The sequence below is a fragment of the Muntiacus reevesi genome, chromosome 3 (assembly GCF_963930625.1).
Source record: "Muntiacus reevesi chromosome 3, mMunRee1.1, whole genome shotgun sequence".
Lineage (NCBI taxonomy): Eukaryota > Metazoa > Chordata > Mammalia > Artiodactyla > Cervidae > Muntiacus > Muntiacus reevesi.
In genome coordinates, this window is record NC_089251.1 from 210,373,193 (window position 1) to 210,393,930 (window position 20,738).

Consider the following 20,738-nt stretch of genomic DNA (forward strand, 5'->3'; position numbering starts at 1 on the left):
CCTTGCAATTGATTAAAAACAAGAACAAAACCAATATGTTTTAGGTTTTTTCATAGAATCATACCCGTATGAGTCTAGGGCCTTGCTCTTGCTTCTGCTCCTTTCCTGAATTCATTACTCTACAGGATAATTTTAAATTTTGTTAAATCAGCTAGAGAACGGGGACTTGATGGTAGTGTAAGTTCTTTCTTCTCAGGAACAAAATGTATTATTACAGAAGAAAAATTACATGCCTTCAGCCTCAGGAGGCTTAGCCAAACTAACCGGAAGAGGTGCCTCCGAGGGCGGGCCTGCGTGTAGGCTCCGCCCTCGCCCCGCCCCCGCACGTTCTCGGCTCCCCTATTCCCCCCCTCCCCTCGCCTTCCTGCTTTTTTTCCCGGCAGTCCTAGCGACCACATCGGCGTTCCCCAAGATGGCGGCTGACAGTGAGGTGAGGTGTCTGCCCCCTACCTATCCCTGTCTCTGTTTAAGTTAGCCCTTCCGTGTCAGCGCCTGGGAGCTCAATCTCTTTCTTTCTTTTCACTTACGCAGCCCGAGTCCGAGGTATTTGAGATCACGGACTTCACCACTGCTTCGGAATGGGAAAGGTGAGTGAGTCGTATCATTGGTTACCAGCAGTTTGGGCCCCGGGCCCGCCCGGCTACTTCCCCAACCTTGACCACAAGTGACGCCACTTCTGCGGGAAAAGTAAGCCCCTTGGCTCCCCCGTCTTCGCTTCCTCCCTTCTGTGGTCCACCGCAAGCCTCTTCCACGTCTCGGGTCTGACAAGCCCCGGCCCGCCCCCATCTGTCAAACCCCGGAGACTCTGGCTCTCCGAAGTTTTGTTTTCTTTCCTTTTAAAATCACTTTCATTAGACTTTTGGTCCTCTAGTTGTTGATCACCCGCCGAAACAGTTCCGGAAGCTACCTTCCGTTCCTGTGTTAATTTCCGTGTAACTAATTCGTTTGTTATAGTAAGCAACAAACTTCGCAGCTGCTTTTTTTCTCCCCCCTTTCCTTGTACATCCGTTTCAAGAGGAGGCCTTTCTTCTGAATCCTGGTGGTTGTCCATCTGCCACACTTCCACCATCTCCATTCTTTGTTTTAGGTTAACCTTTCGAAACAGTTTGTGTGTGGCTTTGGAACGCTTGGTTGTTCCATTTCAGTGGGTAATGTGACCCAGGCTTCCTTTGCCATCGAAACTCCAAATTCCTGTATCGTTAAACTCCAGTTGAGCAGCTGAGTGAAATTGTTGGATCACTGAAATTAGTTGAATGCCAAGTTTGTGGAGGAGTGATGGCTTAGGTCGAGATGTTGTCAGTTCGTCGTCCAAGAGGCCCTTCAGATTTTTTGAGTACTGAGGTCAGCAGTTAGCTTGTTGGAATATTTTATAATCTTTCTGATTGGGAGAGGACATCCATCTGGTTGTGAATGTCATGTCATTAAATGGCATAGGAAAGCTCCCTGCTGGGATGCTAGTTTGACCTGTGGTCCCCGCCCCACCCCCACCACCCCCAAAAAGGTAACACATGACCACCCAGGCAGGCTTTATTGAGTAGGTACTATGTGTTCAGAAGTACACTAACAGAAAAGAACAAAATCAAAACAAATCCTTTGATCTCTGTGTTAAAAAAACAAAACAGCAAATAGTTATGTTAGTATAAGGATGGTAATTGTGGGTTTTAATTGTTGGAGGTATTTTCATAGAAAAGACGGGAAATGTGCCAGGCTTGGAAAGTGGAAAATAACTGGTTAAATGGAAAAAAAAACTGGTTAAATATGAGAGGGTCCTGACAGGAGCAGAGACAGGTGAAAACCTTTGGGATTTAATGAAACGTCTTTATTGGAGTGAAGACTGTTTGTTGAAGGAAAATTAATAAGATTATTAAGATAAAACCAGGTTATAGACAACCTCCAAAGCTAAGTAGAGGAATCTAAATTTGATGCTTTAAGACTAGTGATTCTCAAACTTTAGTGTGCATCAGAATCCTAGTTTATAATTCTGTACGTCTGAGGTGGATTCAAAAATTTTCATTTCTAAGAAAATCCCAGGTGCTACTGCTGGGTCAAGAGACCATGCTTTAGAGCCATTACAGAGCAGTAGCGAGAGACCCTTGATTTTGTGTTATGAGAGCTGTTTGCCAAGATGAGGTGAAATGAAGGCAAGTGAGTTACTATTTTGGTTAGGTTGGTGATTAGGAAACTGGAGAGAAAGGGTAGGAGGGAAGATTGTAAGACATTTCAAAGAAGTAGAAGATAAACTTGATGAGATGTAGGAGAAAAAAAAACATGAAACTGCAGTTTCTTGCCTAGGAGAGTGAAGATAAGAAAGTGACAAAGAGAGAAGAATATAGTTTTAGACCTGTTGCATTTGAAATAATAACTTAATGTCTTAAAGGTAGTTAGAAAATGTAGTAGTTTGAATTTTGAGAGTGAATTGAGGAAAAATTAGAGAATTTAATGGGTAAATGATCGTTTTCCACTAGCTAAATATTTAAAATATCCTCAGGTGGAATATTAAATCCTTCTAACTCCTTATTTGGAGGTAGTTGTTAACGGAGTTATGAAAACTACCTCAAAGTAGTAGGAAATTTGATTTTTGGCTTTATGTTCTTGTTTATAGAATGAAACTAGCATTTTACAGTTCGTAGGAAAATGGTAAGACTTTGGAGTCTTTTAAACCTTGAGTTTAATGTTTGAATGAAATTTCTTGTCAGTATGTTATGAGCTGTATGGCAATTTATAGAAACCAATAACTCCTTTCATTATTTGTTCGTTGAAAAAATATTGAGTGAACATGTATCAAGCACAATGCAGGGCATGAGGATGTGGTGGTCAGTGAAAGCAGTTGGTTCCTGCTGTTGATGAACATATAAACTAATGGAAAAGAAGGATGTGAATAAATAATAATACAAGTGAGTCTGTAGTTACAGTTGAAATGAGAGCTGAGAAGAGAGAGAAACAGTTTTTAAGAGCATATAACAAAAGAACCTAATATTGAGGAGTAAGAGGAAGTGTTCCTTCAGGTGAGATCTAGAAAGCTTTCAGGGGTAGTTATTACATTTTTCTAATCAAATCTCAATACTTACAGAATAGGCTCCAGTTTTGGTCTATTTTAGTACTGATAGTATTGCTAACAGTGAATATTTTAAGGTGTTCCTTCTTTTACTGTGAAATTAAAATGTGAAATCCCTTCAGTAGGGTCTGACTCTTTGTGATGCTATGGACTGTAGCCTTCCAGGCTCCTTTGTCCATGTGATTCCCCAGGCAAGAATACTGGAGTGGGTTGCCATTTGCTTCTCTAGCAGATCTTCCCAACCAAGAGATGGAACCCGAGTCTCTTAAGTCTCCTGCATTGGCAAGGGGGTTCTTTACTACTAGTGCCACCTGGGAAGCCCTTTTATTAACGTGAAGTGAAGTGAAAGTCACACAGTTGTGTCCAACTCTTTGCAACCCCATGGGCTATGCAGTCTATGGAATTCTCCAGGCCAGAATACTGGAGTGGGTAGCCTTTCCCTTCTCCAGGGGATCTTCCCAACCCAGGGATCAAACCCAGGTCTCCTGCATTGCAGGCGAATTCTTTACCAGCTGAGCCACAAGGGAAGCCCAAGGATACTGGAGTGGGTAGCCTGTCCCTTCTCCAGTGGATGTTCCTGACCCAGGAATTGAACTTTACCAACTGAGCTATCAGGGAAGCCCTGATATTTATTGAAATACTTTATTATAAAAGAAAAAAAGGAAAATCACCTGTAATTCTACCACCAGGAGATAGCTACTATTAATATTTCGAGAAAATTCCATGTAATCTGTGTGTGTTATAAACTTATGTTAAACTGTATTCATACTTATATTTATAGCTTCATGTTTTCATTTAACATATCGACTTTTTCTTATTTCCTCAAGCGGGCTTCAAAACATTTTTAATGGGTACATATTAGTCCATTGAGTGGATATGTCATTAATTTACAACTTTTTGCTGCAGTTGGACCTAAGATACTTTCCCGTTTTTTACCTTTATAAATGTAATATATATTTCATGTACAGATTTTCACTCACATATACATACATTTAAATTTTTATTTTGTTTTGTAAACATATTATTTCTAGAGCACTCTTTATTAGAGCTGATAATTGCCATTTGAATCCCTTCAAAATACTATATTAATATCTTCATTTTAAAGAGGAATAATTAGAAGGTATAGTTGAATCATAAAAACTTACTTCAAGAATGTAAATAATAATTTATAATGTTCCTGATGGCAAAACCTGATACTTGTGAATGTGTTTTTACTAGAATTAATTTTAGTACTCTGGCAATAATATGTAGATGTTTTAGAAGAGCAGTGTTGCTGTTAGATTGCATCATACATATATAGTATAAGTAGTCAGCTTCTTGATGGCTTGGGCTTCTATGGTGGCTTATACAGTAAAGAATCTGCCTGCAGTGCTGGAGACCCGAATTGGATCCCTGGATTGGGAAGATCCCCTGGAGGAGGGCATGGCAACCCACTCCAGTATTCTTGCTTGAAAAATCCCCATGGACAGAGGAGCCTGGCGAGCTACAGTCCATGAGGTCACAAAGAATTGGACACAACTGAGCGACTAAGCTGAAAGTGTCCTTTTATATATATTGAACACTACTACTGAGATTTGACAGTGTTCATTTGCTGGTATAGAGTGTATTGCTAGTCCGAATTCATTCTCTTTGATAGGTCTGCTTGATCATTAAAGATCAGACAGTGAATAGTTTAAAATCCCTTAAAGCTGACAAATCTACTTTGTTTCTTGCCAGGTGTCCATTAAAACTTGTTTTATTTTGATGGGCAAAGTTCCCGAATAATGTTTTTTGGAGGAGTGGAAAGCAAATCAGAGAATTCATAAGTATTTTTAAAGAAAGTTAATTAAAATAGATAAGTTATTTGGAGCATAGTGAAGAGATTATTGGTTTCAGAATTATCTTTATGTGTGTATGTGTGTGTGCTAAGTCGTGTCTGACTCTTTGTGACCCCCATGGACTGTAGCCCGCCAGGCTCCTCTGTCCATGGAATTCTCCAGGCAAGATTACTGGAGTGGATTACCATTTCCTACTCCAGGGAATCTTCCTTGCTCAGGGATTGAACCCTTGTCTCTTAAGTCTCCTGCATTGGAAGGTGGGTTCTTTACCACAAGTGCCACCTAGGAAGCCTGTGTGTGTGTGTGCTGAGTTGCTTCAGTGGTGTCTGACTGTGACCCTATGGTAGACTACCAGACTCTCCTCTGTCCATGGCAGGCAAGAATACTGGAGTCTGTTGCCATGCCCTCTTCCAGGGGATCTTCCTGACCCAGCTGTTGAACCTGTGTCTCTCATGTCTCCTGCATTGGCAGGCGGGTTCTTTACCAGTGGCACCACTTGGGAAGCCCAGTTATCCTTAATAGTATCATTTTAGTCTGTCAGTTTTTACTTGTCCAGGTTTACTATTTTCATTTCAATATGGAGAGATTTATTTTTATTTTATATTTTATAGAAACCAGAATGGCATTGGGTAGGCAGTAGATTTTTGAAAAATGAAAAAAAATCTAAGACTTTAAAAAAATCTAAAAAGAATTAAAATCTAAGAATTCTTGGGCTAAAGATTACTTTTTTGTTTTTTGTTCCACGTTGATAAATTTACAATAACAATACTAAACTTTACAAGCCTTCTGTTAAAAATGTTAAAATATTAAAAAAAAACCCAACTTAAATTGTATAACAATAGGAAAAAATGTGATTACATAGTTTGAAAGTTTTTTCCTCCTTCCTAGGTTTATTTCCAAAGTTGAAGAAGTCTTGAATGATTGGAAATTGATTGGAAACTCTTTGGGCAAGCCACTTGAAAAGGTCAGATCTATTTGCTGGTGTCTCTAAATAGAGTATTTGCCTTGAAACTTCTTTAAGTCTTTTGCTGCATTTGGTACATTTAAAGTAAATGTTCTAAAAGTTATGTATAATTTATGAATATAAAATGGCATCTGGAAGAACTTGGATTTGAATCTGTGGCAATTAATATTTGTAAGATATTTGTGAACTGTTTTTTAATAATAAAATTTTATATGTATAATGTTGTTCTTTGTGAGTGATTTTATTTCTGCTTCTCCTGATGATTACTTTTCTCGTGCTTTCTTCTTTAGAATGTTTGAAAATCCTAATCCAAGATAATGATGGTTTTGCTTATAAACCATGCTCCAAATATTTACTGAAGCACATACTCTGAGAACAAACCTTGATTTCCTGTATTTCAGGGGAGGGAACTAACAATTTGGTCTTGGGCTTATATAGGAGCTTTGTTAGACAAATTCTTTTCAAGTAATCTTTGTTTTTGTTAAAAATCTATTCTTAACTGCACTTTAACTGTTTCTAAGGAGCTCTGAGTTTTCATATTTGCTAGAGATTTTTAGCTTTATGGTGGTTAAACAGAATTTGAGATTTTCAAAGCATTGTGACTTTTCTTTATCCATATGAGTAAGAGCATAAAAAATAATACTATATATAGAAATCACATCACTTCATACAGTGAGATATATAGATTAAATTGACTCACTGATTTAAAATATTATATGATTGCATTTTTGAATAAAGAGATGTGAAGTTTTTAAACACAGATCTATTCCACTTGAAGACATACATACCAATAAGATTAAACACAAAACACAATGGATATAACGGAGGTGGGAAATAGTTTGTACTGTCAAAAAGAGAGCTTAACTGTGTATTTGTCAGCTCTGATATTTCTTAAATATTTGATTTACACATATTCACTGGGTATCCTTTATGCCATATCTGAAGAAATTGTCAATAGGATAAGGTCCTTATTTGCATTGCAAATGAATTCTCATGAGAGAGGTAATGAATAAGATTAAAATTCTAGGTGCTAAGTTCAATATTGGAATTTAAGTTAGGAAATGTATTCAGTGTAGGTGGCATATTACTATCAGGTAGTATGGGCGAAAGGAGGGTTAGCTCTTTCCAATCCTTTTCTCTCTATAGGTAGTAATAAATAAGTCAATCATGGAAATATCTGAACAGATCTCAAGGTGAGCTGTGCTTTGATGAATGAGATTAAAGAAAGGGTAAGGGATGAATTATTCAGCATAAAGAAAAGTCAGAGAAATAAGAAGATTGTAATTTATGTCAAGAACAGTTAGTTGCTTATTAGTTTTCTTCCTCCACTGAGAGGGAATTAAGAGAAGTTATTTTTTAAATACCTTTGATTATGGAAAGTTTCAAGCATATATAAGGTAAACAAAAATAGTATAATGAACCCCTATGTGCCTGTCACTCAGGTTCAGCAGTTCTTCAGTTTCTTACTTTAATAGTATCTGTCTACTCCCCTTCCTACTAGATTTTTAAAAAATAGTTGTTAAATAAAATATACATAATGCACAAAACTGCTTATTTTGATAAATGTTTATTTACATCATGTAAGAGTCTTCACTCAAGATACTGGACATGTTTGTCATCCCAGAAATGTCCATAGTGAACCTTTCCACTTGATGCCCATGTTCCTTACTCATACTGCTCCCGTGCCCCCTGCCCTGCCAAGGCATCTGCTGTTCTTTTCCTTTTTCCTTTTAAACCATAGATTACTTTGCCTACTTTACAACTGGATATATGTGTTATCATACAGTACCATATTCTTTCTGCTGGCTTTATTTTACATAGTATTTGAGATTATTGTAGGTTATTGGATGTATCATTATTTTTATTGCTAAATAGTGGTCTGTTGTATGACAGACTGTGTTGTATGACACAGTGTGTCACTTGTTGACAGATTTATTCACTGTTAGGAATAAAGGAGACCATTCTTATGTGAGGCCTTTTGTAGACGTAGGTTTTTATTTCTTTTGGGTAAATATCTCGGAGTAGAATTACTGGGTCCTAGGGTAAGTGTATACTTAACTTTATGAGAAACTGCTAGAGCTATTGTAACATTTTACCTAACCACCAGCAATATGTGAGAGTTGGGGTATTTTCACCAACAATTGCTTGTTTTCAGTCTTGTAAATTTTAGTCTTCCTAATGGCTATAGGAAATGGCAACCCACTCCAATATTCTTTCCTGAAAATTCCATGGACAGAGGAGCCTGGTGTGCTACAATCCATGGGGTCATAAAGAGTTGGACATGACTGAGTGACTGAGCACATACATATATGCACAGTCATTTTGTAGTTTGTGGAATTAATTTGTATTTCTGTTTCTTGTTTTACTTTTGTATTTTGTGATGAATATTGGTACTGACCATTTTTTTCACGTGCTTGTTAGCCATTTGTGTGTCATTTTTGGTGAAATGTCTGTTCAAGTTTTTTGTCCGAATTTATTTACTTTTGGCTGAGGAAGACGTAATCAAGAGCACATGGGCTCTGTAGTTCTGGCCTGTGGGCTTAGCAGCTGCCCCACAGCATGTGGGATCATAGTTCCCTGACCAGGGACTGAACGCACGTTCCCTGCATTGGAAGCTGAACTCTGATCCACTGGACCACCAGGGAAGTCCCCCTGCCCATATTTTAATTGGGTTTTTATTGAATTGTAGGAATCTTTTATGTATTCTGCTTTTAAGTCTTCACAGATTGTTTTGCTAAGTTGTAAAGATAACTATGTTTTCTTCTAGAATTTAGCATGTTAGCTTTTTATTTAGGTCTCTGATCCATTGTGAACTAATGATGTGTGTGGTGAGGTGAGAATCACAGTTCAATTTTTATACACAGCTATCTTATTTTAGGACCTTCTGTTGAAAACACCTCTTTCAATTTAATTGCATTGATGCCTTTGTCAGTCAGTTGACTTGGAGTTTACCTTCTGGAATCTGTATTCTGTTTCATTTTTTTGTTGGAAAATCCTGATTGTCAGTAGCACATTTTACTGACATCAGTACTTTTATTTTCTTCGGCTCCAAAATTATGGTGGATGGTGACTGAAGCCATGATATTAAAAGACGCTTGCTCCTTGGAAGAAAAGCAATGACAAACCTAGATAGCATATTAAAAACAGAGGCATTACTTTGCCTACAAAAGTCCATATAGTCAACGCTATGGTTTTTCTAGTAGTCATGTATGGATATGAAAGCTGGACAGTAAAAAAGGTTGAATGCTGAAGAACTGATGCCTTCGAACTGTGGTGTTGGAGAAGACTCTTGAGAGTCCCTTGGACTACAAGGAGATCAAATCAGTCAATGCTAAAGGAAATCAACCCTGAGTGTTCACTGGAAGGAATGATGCTGAAGCTCTAATACTTTGGCTACCTGATGCAAAGAGCTGATGCATTGGAAAAGACCCTGATGCTGGGAAAGAGTAAAGGCAGGAGGAGAAGGGGGCAACAGAGGATGAAATGGTTGGATGGCATCACCGACTCAATGGACATGAGTTTGAGTAAACTCCAGGAAATGGTGATGTACAGGGAAGGCTTGAGTACTGCTTCTTTGGATGCGCAAAGAGTCGGACACGACTGAGCAACTGAACAACAACAAACCACATTGTCTTGGCTATTGTAGTTTAGGGATTCCTAACTTTGGCGCTGTTGAAATTTTTTCCAGGTTGTTGTGGGGCTGTATTGTGTACTATAGAATTTTATTAGTATCTCTGGCCTCTTCCCAACTGGGAGGGTGCTACTGAAATCTACTAGGAAAACCAAAACTGTATCAGGTGGTAGTTTAGTCACTAAGTTGTGTCTGACTCTTGTGACCCCTCGGACTGTAGCCCACCAGGCTCCTCTGTCCATGGGATTTCCCAGGCAAGAATACTGAAATGGGTTGCCATTTCCTTCTCCAGGGGATCTTCCTGACCCAGGGATTGAACCTGTGTCTCCTGCATCGCAAGCAGATTCTTTACCGTTGAGCCATCAGATGTCCCCTGAGTTGCAAAATTGTTTCCAACTGAGAACCACTGAACAGTGTTAGAATAAGTCCTAGATTTAGTGAATGCAGATTTTCTAGCTTTTGTTGTTTTCCCAGATTGTTTTGTCTATTCTAGGATCTTATGTTTCCATTATGAATTTTAGAATAAATTTGTCAGTTTATATAAAAAGGATTATGATTATGCCTATGATTGGGATTGTGTTGAGTTTATAGATTTTTTTTGAGAAGTAACTTTTTGGCACTCTTGAACTTTGACATCTCTTCACTTTTTAAGTCATCTTCACCTCAGCAATATTTTGTAGTTATTGGTGATGGCTTGCATATTTTTTGTTAATTTATTGCTAAATATTTTATATGATGCAGTTTGAAGTGGACTTATGTTTTGATTCTATCTTTCATTTGTTTGCTAGAACATCTGTTGTAGTGGTGTTTAGTCACTGAATCCTGTCCGACTCGTTGTGACCCCACGGACTGTAGCCCACCGGGCTCCTCGGTCTGTGGGCTTTTCTTGGGAAGAATACTGGAGTGAGTTTCGATTTTCTTCTCCAGGGGATCTTCCCCACCCAGGGGTCAAACCTGTGTGTCCTGCTTGGCAGGTGGATTCTTTACTACTGAGCCACCTGGGAAGCCCTTGCTACTTCATAGACATAGAATAATTTTGTATATTAACTTTGTGTTTTGATGTGGTTAAATGTAAAGATTCATAATCTTTTTGTTAATTCTTTCTCATTTTCTACATTCATAGTCATGTTGTTTGCAAACAGGGACAATTTACTACTTTATCAATTTTTGTACCTTTCATTTCTTATTTTTATTGCAGTAACCAGGACCCTTAATAAAATTTTGAATAGAATTGTTGAGAGTAGGCATCATTGCCTTCTTCCCAATTTTAGCGGTGAAACATCCAGTGTTTCACTACTAAGAGTTTGAGATTTTCATCAGTTCAGTTCAATTGCTCAGTCATGTCTGACACTTTGCAACCCAATGGACTGTAGCACGCCAGGCCTTCCTGTCCATCACCAACTCCCGAAGCTTGCTCAAACGCATGTCCATCCAGTCAGTGATGCCATCCAACCATCTCATCCTCTGCCGTCCTCTTCTCCTGCCTTCACTCTCAGTATCAGGGTCTTTTCCAATGAGTCAATTGTTTACAAACTCCAAAGTATTGGAGTTTCAGTTTCACAATCAGTCCTTTCAGTGAATATTCTGGAGGATTTCTTTTAGGATTGACTGATTTGATCTCCTTGCAGTCCAAGGGACTCTCAAGAGTCTTCTCCAACACTACATTCAAAAGCATCAATTCTTTGGTGCTCAGCTTTCTTTGTAGTCCAACTCTCACATCCGTACATGACTGCTGGAAAAACTATAGCTTTGACTAGATGAACCTTTGTCGGCAATGTCTCTGCTTTTTAATATGCTGTCTAAGTTGGTCATAGCTTTTCTTCTAAGGAGCAAGAGTCTTTAATTTTCTGGCTGCAGTTACCATCTGTAGAGATTTTGGAACCCCAAAAAATAAAGTCTTGTCACGTTTCCATTGTTTCCCCATCTATTTGCCATGAAGTGAAGGGACTGGATGCCATAATCTTAGTTTTTTGAATGTTGAGTTTTAAACCAGCTTTTTCACTCTCCTCTTTCACTTTCATCACGAGGCTCTTTAGTTGTTCTTCGCTTTCTGCCATAAGGATGGTGTTATCTGCATATCTGAGGTTATTAATATTTCTCCCTGCAGTCGTGACTCCAGCTTGTGCTTCATCCAGCCTGACATTTTGCATGATGTACTCTGCATATAAGTTAAATAATCAGGGTGACAATATGCAGCCTTGTTGTACTTCTTTCCCAATTTGGAACCAGTCTGTTGTTCCATGTCTAGTTCTAACTGTTGCTTTCTGACCTGCATACAGAGTTTTCAAGAGGCAGGTAAGGTAATCTGGTATTCCCATCTCTTAAAGAATTTTCCAGTTTGTTGTGATCTACACAGTCAAGGCTTTGTTCAGTTCAGTTTGGTTTAGTCGCTCAGTCGTCTCCGACTCTTTGTGACCCCATGAACCACAGCACGCCAGGCCTCCCTGTCCATCACCAACTCCCAGAGTCCACCCAACCCATGTCCATCGAGTTGGTGATGCCATCCAACCATCTCATCCTCTGTCGTCCCCTTCTCCTGCCCTCAATCTTTCCCAGCATCAGGGTCTTTTCCAGTGAGTCAGCTCTTTGCATCAGGTGGTCAAAGTGCTGGAGTTTCAGCTTCAACATGAATCCTTCCAATGAACACCCAGGACTGATCTCCTTTAGGATGGACTGGTTGGATCTCCTTGGAGTCCAAGGGACTCTCAAGAGTCTTCTCCAACACCACAGTTCAAAACATCAATCTTTGGCGCTCAGCTTTCTTTATAGTCCTACTCTCACATCCACACACGACCACTGGAAAAACCATAGCCTTGACTAGATGGACCTTTGTTGACAAAGTAACGTCTCTGCTTTTTAATATGCTATCTAGGTTGGTCATAACTTTCCTTCCAAGGAGTAAGCGTCTTTTAATGTCATGGCTGCAATCACCATCTGCAGTGATTTTGGAGCCCAGAAAAATAAAGTCAGCCACTGTTTCCACTGTTTCCCCATCTATTTGCCATGAAGTGATCGGACCAGATGCCATCATATTAGTTTTCTGAATGCTGAGCTTCAAGCCACCTTTTTCACTCTCCTCTTTCACTTTCATCAAGAGGCTTTTTAGTTCCTCTTCACTTTCTGCCATAAGGGTGGTGTCATCTGCATATCTGAGGTTACTGATATTTTTCCCGGCAATCTTGATTCCAGCCTGTGCTTCCTCCAGCCCAGTGTTTCTCATGATGTACTCTGCATATAACTTAAATAAGCAGGGCGACTGTATGCAGCCTTGATGTACTCCTGTCCCAATTTTGAACCAGTCTGTTGTCCCATGTCCAGTTCTAACTGTTGCTTTCTGACCTGCATACAGGTTTCTCAAGAGGCAGGTCAGGTGGTCTGGTATTCCCATCTCTTTAAGAATTTTCCACAGTTTATTATGATCCACATAGTAAAAGGCTGTGGCATAGTCAATAAAGCAGAAATAGATGTTTTTCTGAAACTCTCTTTTGCTTTTTCAATGATCCAGTGGATATTGGCAGTTTAATCTCTGGTTCCTCTGCCATTTCTAAAACCAGCTTGAACATCTGGAAGTTCACAGTTCACGTACTGTTGAAGCCTGGCTTGGAGAATTTTGAGCATTACTTTACTAGCCTGTGAGATGAGTGCAATTGTGTTTTAGTGTGAGCATCCTTTGGCATTGCCTTTCTTTGCAATTGGAATGAAAACTGACCTTTTCCAGTCCTGTGGCCACTGCTGAGTTTTCCAAATTTGCTGACATATTGAATGCAGTACTTTCACAGCATTATCTTTCAGGATTTGAAGTAGCTCAACTGGAATTCCATCACCTTCACTAGCTTTGTTCGTAGTGATGCTTCTTAATGCCCACTTGACTTCACATTCCAGGATGTCTGGCTCTAAGTGAGTGTGAGTGATCACACCATTGTGATCATCTGGGTCATGAAGATCTTTTTTGTACAGTTCTTCTGTGTATTCTTGCCACCTCTTCTTAGTATCTTCTGCTTCTGTTAGGTCCCTACCATTTCTGTCCTTTATTGAGCCCATCTTTGCATGAAATGTTCCCTTGTTATCTCTAATGTTCTTGAAGAGATCTCTAGTTTTTTCCTATTCTGTTGTTTTCCTCTTATTTCTTTGCATTAATCACTGAGGAAGGCTTTTTCTTCTCTCCTTGCTATTCTTTGGAACTCTGCATTCAAGTGGGTATACCTTTCTTTTTCTCCTTTGCTTTTCGCTTCTCTTCTTTTCACAGCTACTTGTAAGGCCTCCTGAGGCAGCCATTTTACTATTTTGCATTTCTTTTTCTTGGGGATGGTATTGATTCCTGTCTCCTGTACAATGTCACGAACCTCCGTCCATAGTTCATCAGGCACTCTATCAGATCTAGTCCCTTAAATCTATTTCTCACTTCCATTGTATAGTCATAAGGGATTTGATCTTTTAAGGAATTTGAACTTCCAGATGTTCAAGCTGGATTTAGAAAAGGCAGAAGAACCAGAGATCAAATTGCCAACTTCCGTTAGATCATTGAAAAAGCAAGAGAGTTCCAAAAAAACATCTATTTCTGCTTTATTGACTATGCCAAAGCCTCTGACTGTGTGGATCACAGTAAACTGTGGATAATTCTTCAAGAGATGGGTATACCAGACCACCTGACTTGCCTCTTGAGCATCATCTTTTAAAATTTGAAATAGGTCAGCTGGAATTCCATCACCTTCACTAGCTTTGTTCGCAGTGATGTTTCCCAAGGCCCACTTGACTTGACTTTGCATTCCAGGATATCTGGCTCTAGGTGAGTTATCACACCATCATGATTATCTTGGTCATGAAGGTCTTTTTTGTATAGTTTTCTGTGTATTCTTGCCACCTCTTCTTGATATGTTCTGTTTCTGTTAGGACCATACCATTTCTGTCCTTTATTGTGCCCATCTTTGCATGAAATATTCCCTTGGTATCGCTAATTTTCTTGAAGACATCTCTAGTCTCTCCCATTCTACTGTTTTCCTCTATTTCTTTTCATTAATCACTAAGCAAGGCTTTCTTATCTCTCCTTGCTATTCTTTGGAACTCTGAATTCAAATGGGTATATCTTTCCTTTTCTCCTTTGCCTTTCGCTTCTCCTCTTTTCTCAACTATTATTAAGGCCTCTTTAGACAACCATGTTCCCTTTTTGCATTTCTTTTTTTTGGGGATGATTTTGGTCACTGCCTCCTGTACAGTGTCAGGAACCTCCGTCCATTGTTAGAGTCTATAGTCCCACCAGGGAAATTCTGTTTTAATTAGCTAGAAGTTTTTTTTTTTATCATAATTTATTCAGGTCTTATTCTCTATCTATTGAGATAATCATATGATTTTTCTTTTTTATTCTCTGAATGTGGTTAATTATGTTGATTATTTTTTTATTGTGGTAAAATATTCAGATGGTTTCCAACTTTTGGTGATTTAAGTTTTTCGATGGGTTTGGTATAAAAACTGGACACATTCAGTGGAAATTGTAGTTTGAATTTTGATCTTTTCCCAGCCTAGTACTTGTGGTACAGTACAGTCTCATGATGCTGGGCAGCAAACTAGCTCACAGTCAACCATTTGATCATGAGGGTAAGCAAGTGATACACTTAAAACCATTCTGTACCCATATACTATTTTTTTCACTTTAAGTATTCAGTAAATTATGTGAGATGTTCAGTATTATATCATAAAATAGGCTTTTTGTTAGATGATTTTGTCTAAGTAGGCTAATGTAAGTGTTCTGAGCATGTTTAAGGTAGGCTTAGGCTGAGCTGTATAATATTTGATAGATAAGGTGTATTAATGTGAACTTAATGATATTTCCAATTTATAAAGGATTTATTGGGCCATAATAACCCCAATGTAAGTCAAGGACAATTTGTACATAAGGTTTACCATTTTAAACATTTTCAAGTGTAAAATTCAGTGGCTTTAAGTATTTTTACATTGTTCAAGTTTTCATCAACCCAAGCTGAACTCTTTCACTACCCCTAGTCCGAAACCTTTGATAACCACTGTTCATTTTCTGCAAATTCACTTATTTAGCTCCCTCATATAAATAGAATCCTACAGTATTTGTCCTTTTGTACATAGGTTGTTTTTCATCTCTAATACTTAATATCTTCAGGATTCATCCATGTGGTAGAATTTGTCAGAATGTCATTCCTTTTTAAGATAGAATAATACTCCATTGTGTGTGTATATATTTATACACGTACACAACACATTTTGCTTATCTGTTTATCTATCAATGGACACTTGAGTTACAGTAAGTCCCTTACATACAGACATTTGAGTTGCTAACTTTCGAAGATGTGAATGTGGATTCACATGTCTAATCATGTAAGGCATGAATGAAATTGCAGCTTGCCTGCTGTCTCCTGTTGCTGTCAGTCCTTCAGCTCTGCCATCTCCCACCTTCCCTCTCTTCCAGTCAGTAACTCTTCTTGTCTGTTCACTCAGTGCCAGCCCCTGTATGCCAGCTGTCATATTGTACTAGTATACCTTTCAAGGTGCTGTACTGTAAGATTAAACATGTTTGTTTTTTTAAATATTTTATTATTTTGGTTGCACTGGGTCTTTCTTGCTGTGTGGGCTCTTCTCGTTGTGGTGAGCGGGCTTCCCTTGTTGCAGAGCACAGGCTTTGGGGTGCACAGTCTTCAATAGTTGTGGCATGTGGGCTCAGTTATCGTGCCTCCCGGGCTCTAGAGCATAGGTTCAATAGTTGTGGCATGTGGGCACAGCATGGGTGTCCTCCTGAATCAGGGATCAAACTCATGACCTCTGCATTGCCAAGTGAATTCATTACCACTGAGCCACCAGAGAGGCCTCTGTTTTATTTTTTGTGTTTGTTTTTTATCTATTATTTGTGTGAAAAGTATTATAAACTTATTACAGTACAATTTTACATAGCTGATTATGTTAGTTAGGTACTTAGGCTAACTTTCTTGGACTTATGAACAAGTTGTACTTTCAAACTCACTCTCAGAACAGAACTTGTTTCTATGTAGGGGTGTATTTCCACTTTCTGGCTTTTGTGAATAATGCTGTTGTGAACATGCATGTGCAGATACCTGAGTTCCTTTCAGCTCTTAAATATATACCCAGAAGTGCAATATTTCCATCATATGCTAATTTTTAAAAAATTTTTTGAATTGCCATACTGGCTGGCTAAAACTACTATTTTTCTTTAAATGTAACTTTATTAAAAAAAATTTTTTTTTAAATTTATTTATTGGCTGTCCTGGCTTTTATCTAGTTGTGGCAAGAAGGGGCTACTCTGGTTGTGGTGCGAGGGCTTCTCGTTGCTGTGGCTTCTCTTGCTGTGGAGCATCGGCTCTAGGGGCTCAGGCTTCAGTAGTTGCAGCTCCCAGGCTCTGGAGCACAGGCTCAATAGTTGTGGCTTACAGGCTCTGCTGCTCCACAGCAATGTGGGATCCTCCTGGATCAAGGATCGAACCCATGTCTTCTGCATTAGCAGGCAGATTCTTTACCACTGAGCCACCAGGAAGCCCTTTTACTTGGTTTTTGAAGAATAGTTTTGCTAAAGAATTTTGGCTTGAAAAATTTCCCCTCCAGTTCTTTAAAGATGTGGTTCCATTGTTTTCTCTTCTCTATAATTTTTGATGAGAAATTAGGTGACACTCATTTTTGTTCTAGCTTGGTGTTCTTTTCTCTGGCTACGTTCAAGATTTTTTTCTTTATCTTTTTAAGCTGTCTGACTATGAATGTTCATAGGTGTATTTTGTTTGTGTTTTTCCTCTTTAATTTTATTAATAGTGAATATGTCAACTTTTGTTTTTCACCAAATTGGGGAAATTTTGGGCATTATTATTAATTTCTTTTTTATTCTTTGGCTACAGGGTACAGCATTTGGGACTTCAGTTCCCTAATCAGGGATCATACTTGTGCCCCTTGCAGTGGTAGTGCTGAGTCTTAACTGTTGGACCACCAGGGAAGTCCCATTTGCCATTATTTTTTAAATATATTTCTGTCCTATTCTCTTCTTCTGTAATTTAAATATTTGACTTCTTGATACTGCCCCACAGGTCTCTGAGGCTCTACTGTACTCAGTCTTTTTTTTCTCTCATATAATTTCTTAGAATTTATCTCTGCTGTCTCCAGTTTGCTGGTAAACCCACGTAGAGTATTTTCCAATTCAGCTATTGTAGTTTTATGTCTAGAAATTTTTGGTTCCTTTTATGATTTCTAATTCTCTCTGAGTGCTTATCTCTAAAGTCTTTTTGGAAATCCTGCCCTTTAGGCCTCCAATTGTGACATCTAGGTCTTGATGTTGAATTTGTTCACTGTGTTCTCTTGAGTATACGTCACATTTTCATGGTTTTTTAAATTTGTTTTGTGTTTTTTTGTGTGCACTCAGTTGCTCAGTCTTTGTGACCTCATGGATTGTAGCTCTCCAGGCCCCTCTGCCCATGAAATTTTCCAGACAAGAATACTGGAGTGAGGTGCTATTTCCTACTCTGGGGATCTTCTTGAACTAAGGATTGACCCACATGTCTTGTATCTCCTGCATTGGCAATGAATTATTTACCATTGGTGCCACCTGGAAAGCCTTTTTTGGGGGAGGGGTGTGTATCCAATAATTTCTTAACTTTATACTTGTATTTTGGGTGAATGTATGGACTAGATTCTGTTGTGTTTTCTGAAGAACATTTTTTTTTGTTTTAGCACACAGTTTGCTTAATTGGAATAAAATTCCATTCTCTCTTTGTTGGTGACAGCAGCTGAAATCTTTTCTTTGAAGTTTCTTCTTTGTTGGTGTACCCTGGAGTTTCTATTGCACATGCATGGTTTAACAACCAAGATTTGGGACAGAGTTTATTTACAAAGTTTGGGGTTTTCCCCTGGTTGTGCACAAATATAGTCTGCCCTTTAGGTCAGAAATTCTCATGATGTGGTTTGAGGACTTCCGTTGGACCCCGAGAACCTCTGTTTTTCAGTATTTTTAGTTCTTCTAAAGAAAGATTTTTTAACATTTAGATTAACTACTTAAAATTAATTTTTGTGAATGAAATGAGGCAGTGATCTTTTTTATTCTGTTGGATAGCCAACATTTTCTGAATTATTGATTATGCTCTCTTTACCATATATTGAGTTCTATACATACTTGGGTTTGTTTCTAGAATATGAGTACTTTGTATTCTTATAAATATGCTATTTTATTTTAATTATTGTATATTTATTGTATATTCTGGTGGGACAAAATATGCTCCCATTATTTTTCTCTTCCAAAATTTTCTTTTTTTTTTTTTTTTTCATTTTTTTTATTAGTTGGAGGCTAATTACTTTACAATATTGTAGTGGTTTTTGCCATACATAGACATGAATCAGCCATGGATTTACATGTGTTCCCCATCCTGAACCCCCCTCCCACCTCCCTCCCTATCCTATCCCTCTGGGTCATCCCAGTGCACCAGCCCCGAGCACTGGTCTCATGCATCCAACCTGGACTGGCGATCTGTTTCACACTTGATAATATACATGTTTCGATGATATTCTCTCAGATCATCCCACCCTCGCCTTCTCCCATAGAGTTCAAAAGTCTGTTATATACATCTGTGTCTCTTTTTCTGTCTTGCATATAGGGTTATTGTTACCATCTCTCTAAATTCCATATATATGCGTTAGTATACTGTATTGGTCTTTATCTTTCTGGCTTACTTCACTCTGTATAATGGGCTCCAGTTTTATCCGTCTCATTAGAACTGATTCAAATGTTCTTTTTAATGGCTGAGTAATATTCCATTGTGTATATGTACCATAGCTTTCTTATCCATTCGTCTGGTCGTGGGCATTTAGGTTGCTTCCATGTCCTGGCTATTATAAACAGTGCTGTGATGAACATTGGGGTACACGTGTCTCTTTCAGATCTGGTTTCCTCAGTGTGTATGCCCAGGAGTGGGATTGCTGGGTCATATGGCAGTTCTTTTTTTTTTTTTTTTTCAGTGTTACAGCTCTATTTTATTTAGATAATAGCAGGAAAATCCATCTTCGAGGCGTGAGGGCAAAGAGAAGAGCACCCCATAGTGTGGGAGTGAGAGAGAGAGAGAGAGCGCGCTTTGGCTCTTTTTTTTGTTTTTTTTTTTTTTAAATATTATTTTATTAGTTGGAGGCCAGTCACTTTACAACATTTCAGTGGGTTTTGTCATACATTGACATGAATCAGCCATATAGTTACACGTATTCCCCATCCCGATCCCCCCTCCCACCTCCCTCCCCACCCGACTCCTCAGGGTCCTCCCAGTGCACCAGGCAAGAGCACCTGACTCATGCATCCCACCTGGGCTGGTGGTCCGTTTCACCATAGATAGTATACATGCTGTTCTTTCAAAACATCCCACCCTCACGTTCTCCCCCAGAGTTCAAAAGTCTGTTCTGTACTTCTGTGTCTCTTTTTCTGTTTTGCATATAGGGTTATCGCCACCATCTATCTAAATTCCGTATATATGTGTTAGTATACTGTAATGTTCTTTATCTTTCTGGCTTACTTCACTCTGTATAATGGGCTCCAGTTTCATCCATCTCATTAGAACTGATTCAAATGAATTCTTTTTAACGGCTGAGTAATATTCCATGGTGTATATGTACCACAGCTTCCTTATCCATTCATCTGTTGATGGGCATCTAGGTTGCTTCCATGTCCGGGCTATTATAAACAGTGCTGTGATGAACATTGGGGTGCACGTGTCTCTTTCAGATCTGGATTCCTCAGTGTGTATGCCCAGAAGTGGTATTGCTGGGTCATATGGCAGTTCTATTTCCAGTTTTTTTAAGAAATCTCCACACTGTTTCTCTTTTTATATGTCTTTTTTCTTCCCCCTGGGCCTGTCCTATGCAAATTGGGCTTAGGCAGGAGCGCTGTTCTACCTGAAGTCCTCACTCCGGCCCTTGGACCTTTCTTTGACCTTCCTCTGTTCTATTTCTGCGGGCTTTTCTCTTCCTTGTCTTTTAGCCACCGCCATTTTCGACTCCTTTTCCCTATTCTAACTACCTAACATTCCCTCTTCGGGTGTTGAGGTCTTTCTGGCTGCTTCCTGCTGAACTGGGATGGCGAGGGGTATTGGGCCTCCCTCTCTTGCTAGTCTCAAGCCTCAGAGTCCTTATAGCGGTGTCCATCTAAGGGTGAGTGATGTTTTCTGTGGTCAGCTGTAGTTTTGTATCTTTGTTGAACTGGTACTGCATGTTGTAACTTGTTGACCTTAACCGGAGGTCTTCTGGAATCTGAGACTGAGCCGCGTGGGCTTTCTG

At 39.0% G+C, this 20,738-nt stretch overlaps 1 protein-coding gene across 2 annotated transcripts in view; it reads left to right on the forward strand.

The window, feature by feature from the left end:
• Positions 1 to 386: 386 nt before the first annotated feature.
• RAB3GAP1 (RAB3 GTPase activating protein catalytic subunit 1) overlaps positions 387 to 20,738 on the forward strand; it is a 95,928-nt gene continuing 75,576 nt past the window's right edge. For both annotated transcript variants that reach the window (XM_065931445.1, XM_065931446.1), the window contains exons 1-3: positions 387 to 430; positions 532 to 587; positions 5,761 to 5,836. In XM_065931445.1, coding sequence (XP_065787517.1) covers positions 413 to 430; positions 532 to 587; positions 5,761 to 5,836 — 150 coding nt within the window. In that variant the 5' untranslated portion in view covers positions 387 to 412. The remainder of the gene's footprint in view (positions 431 to 531; positions 588 to 5,760; positions 5,837 to 20,738) is intronic.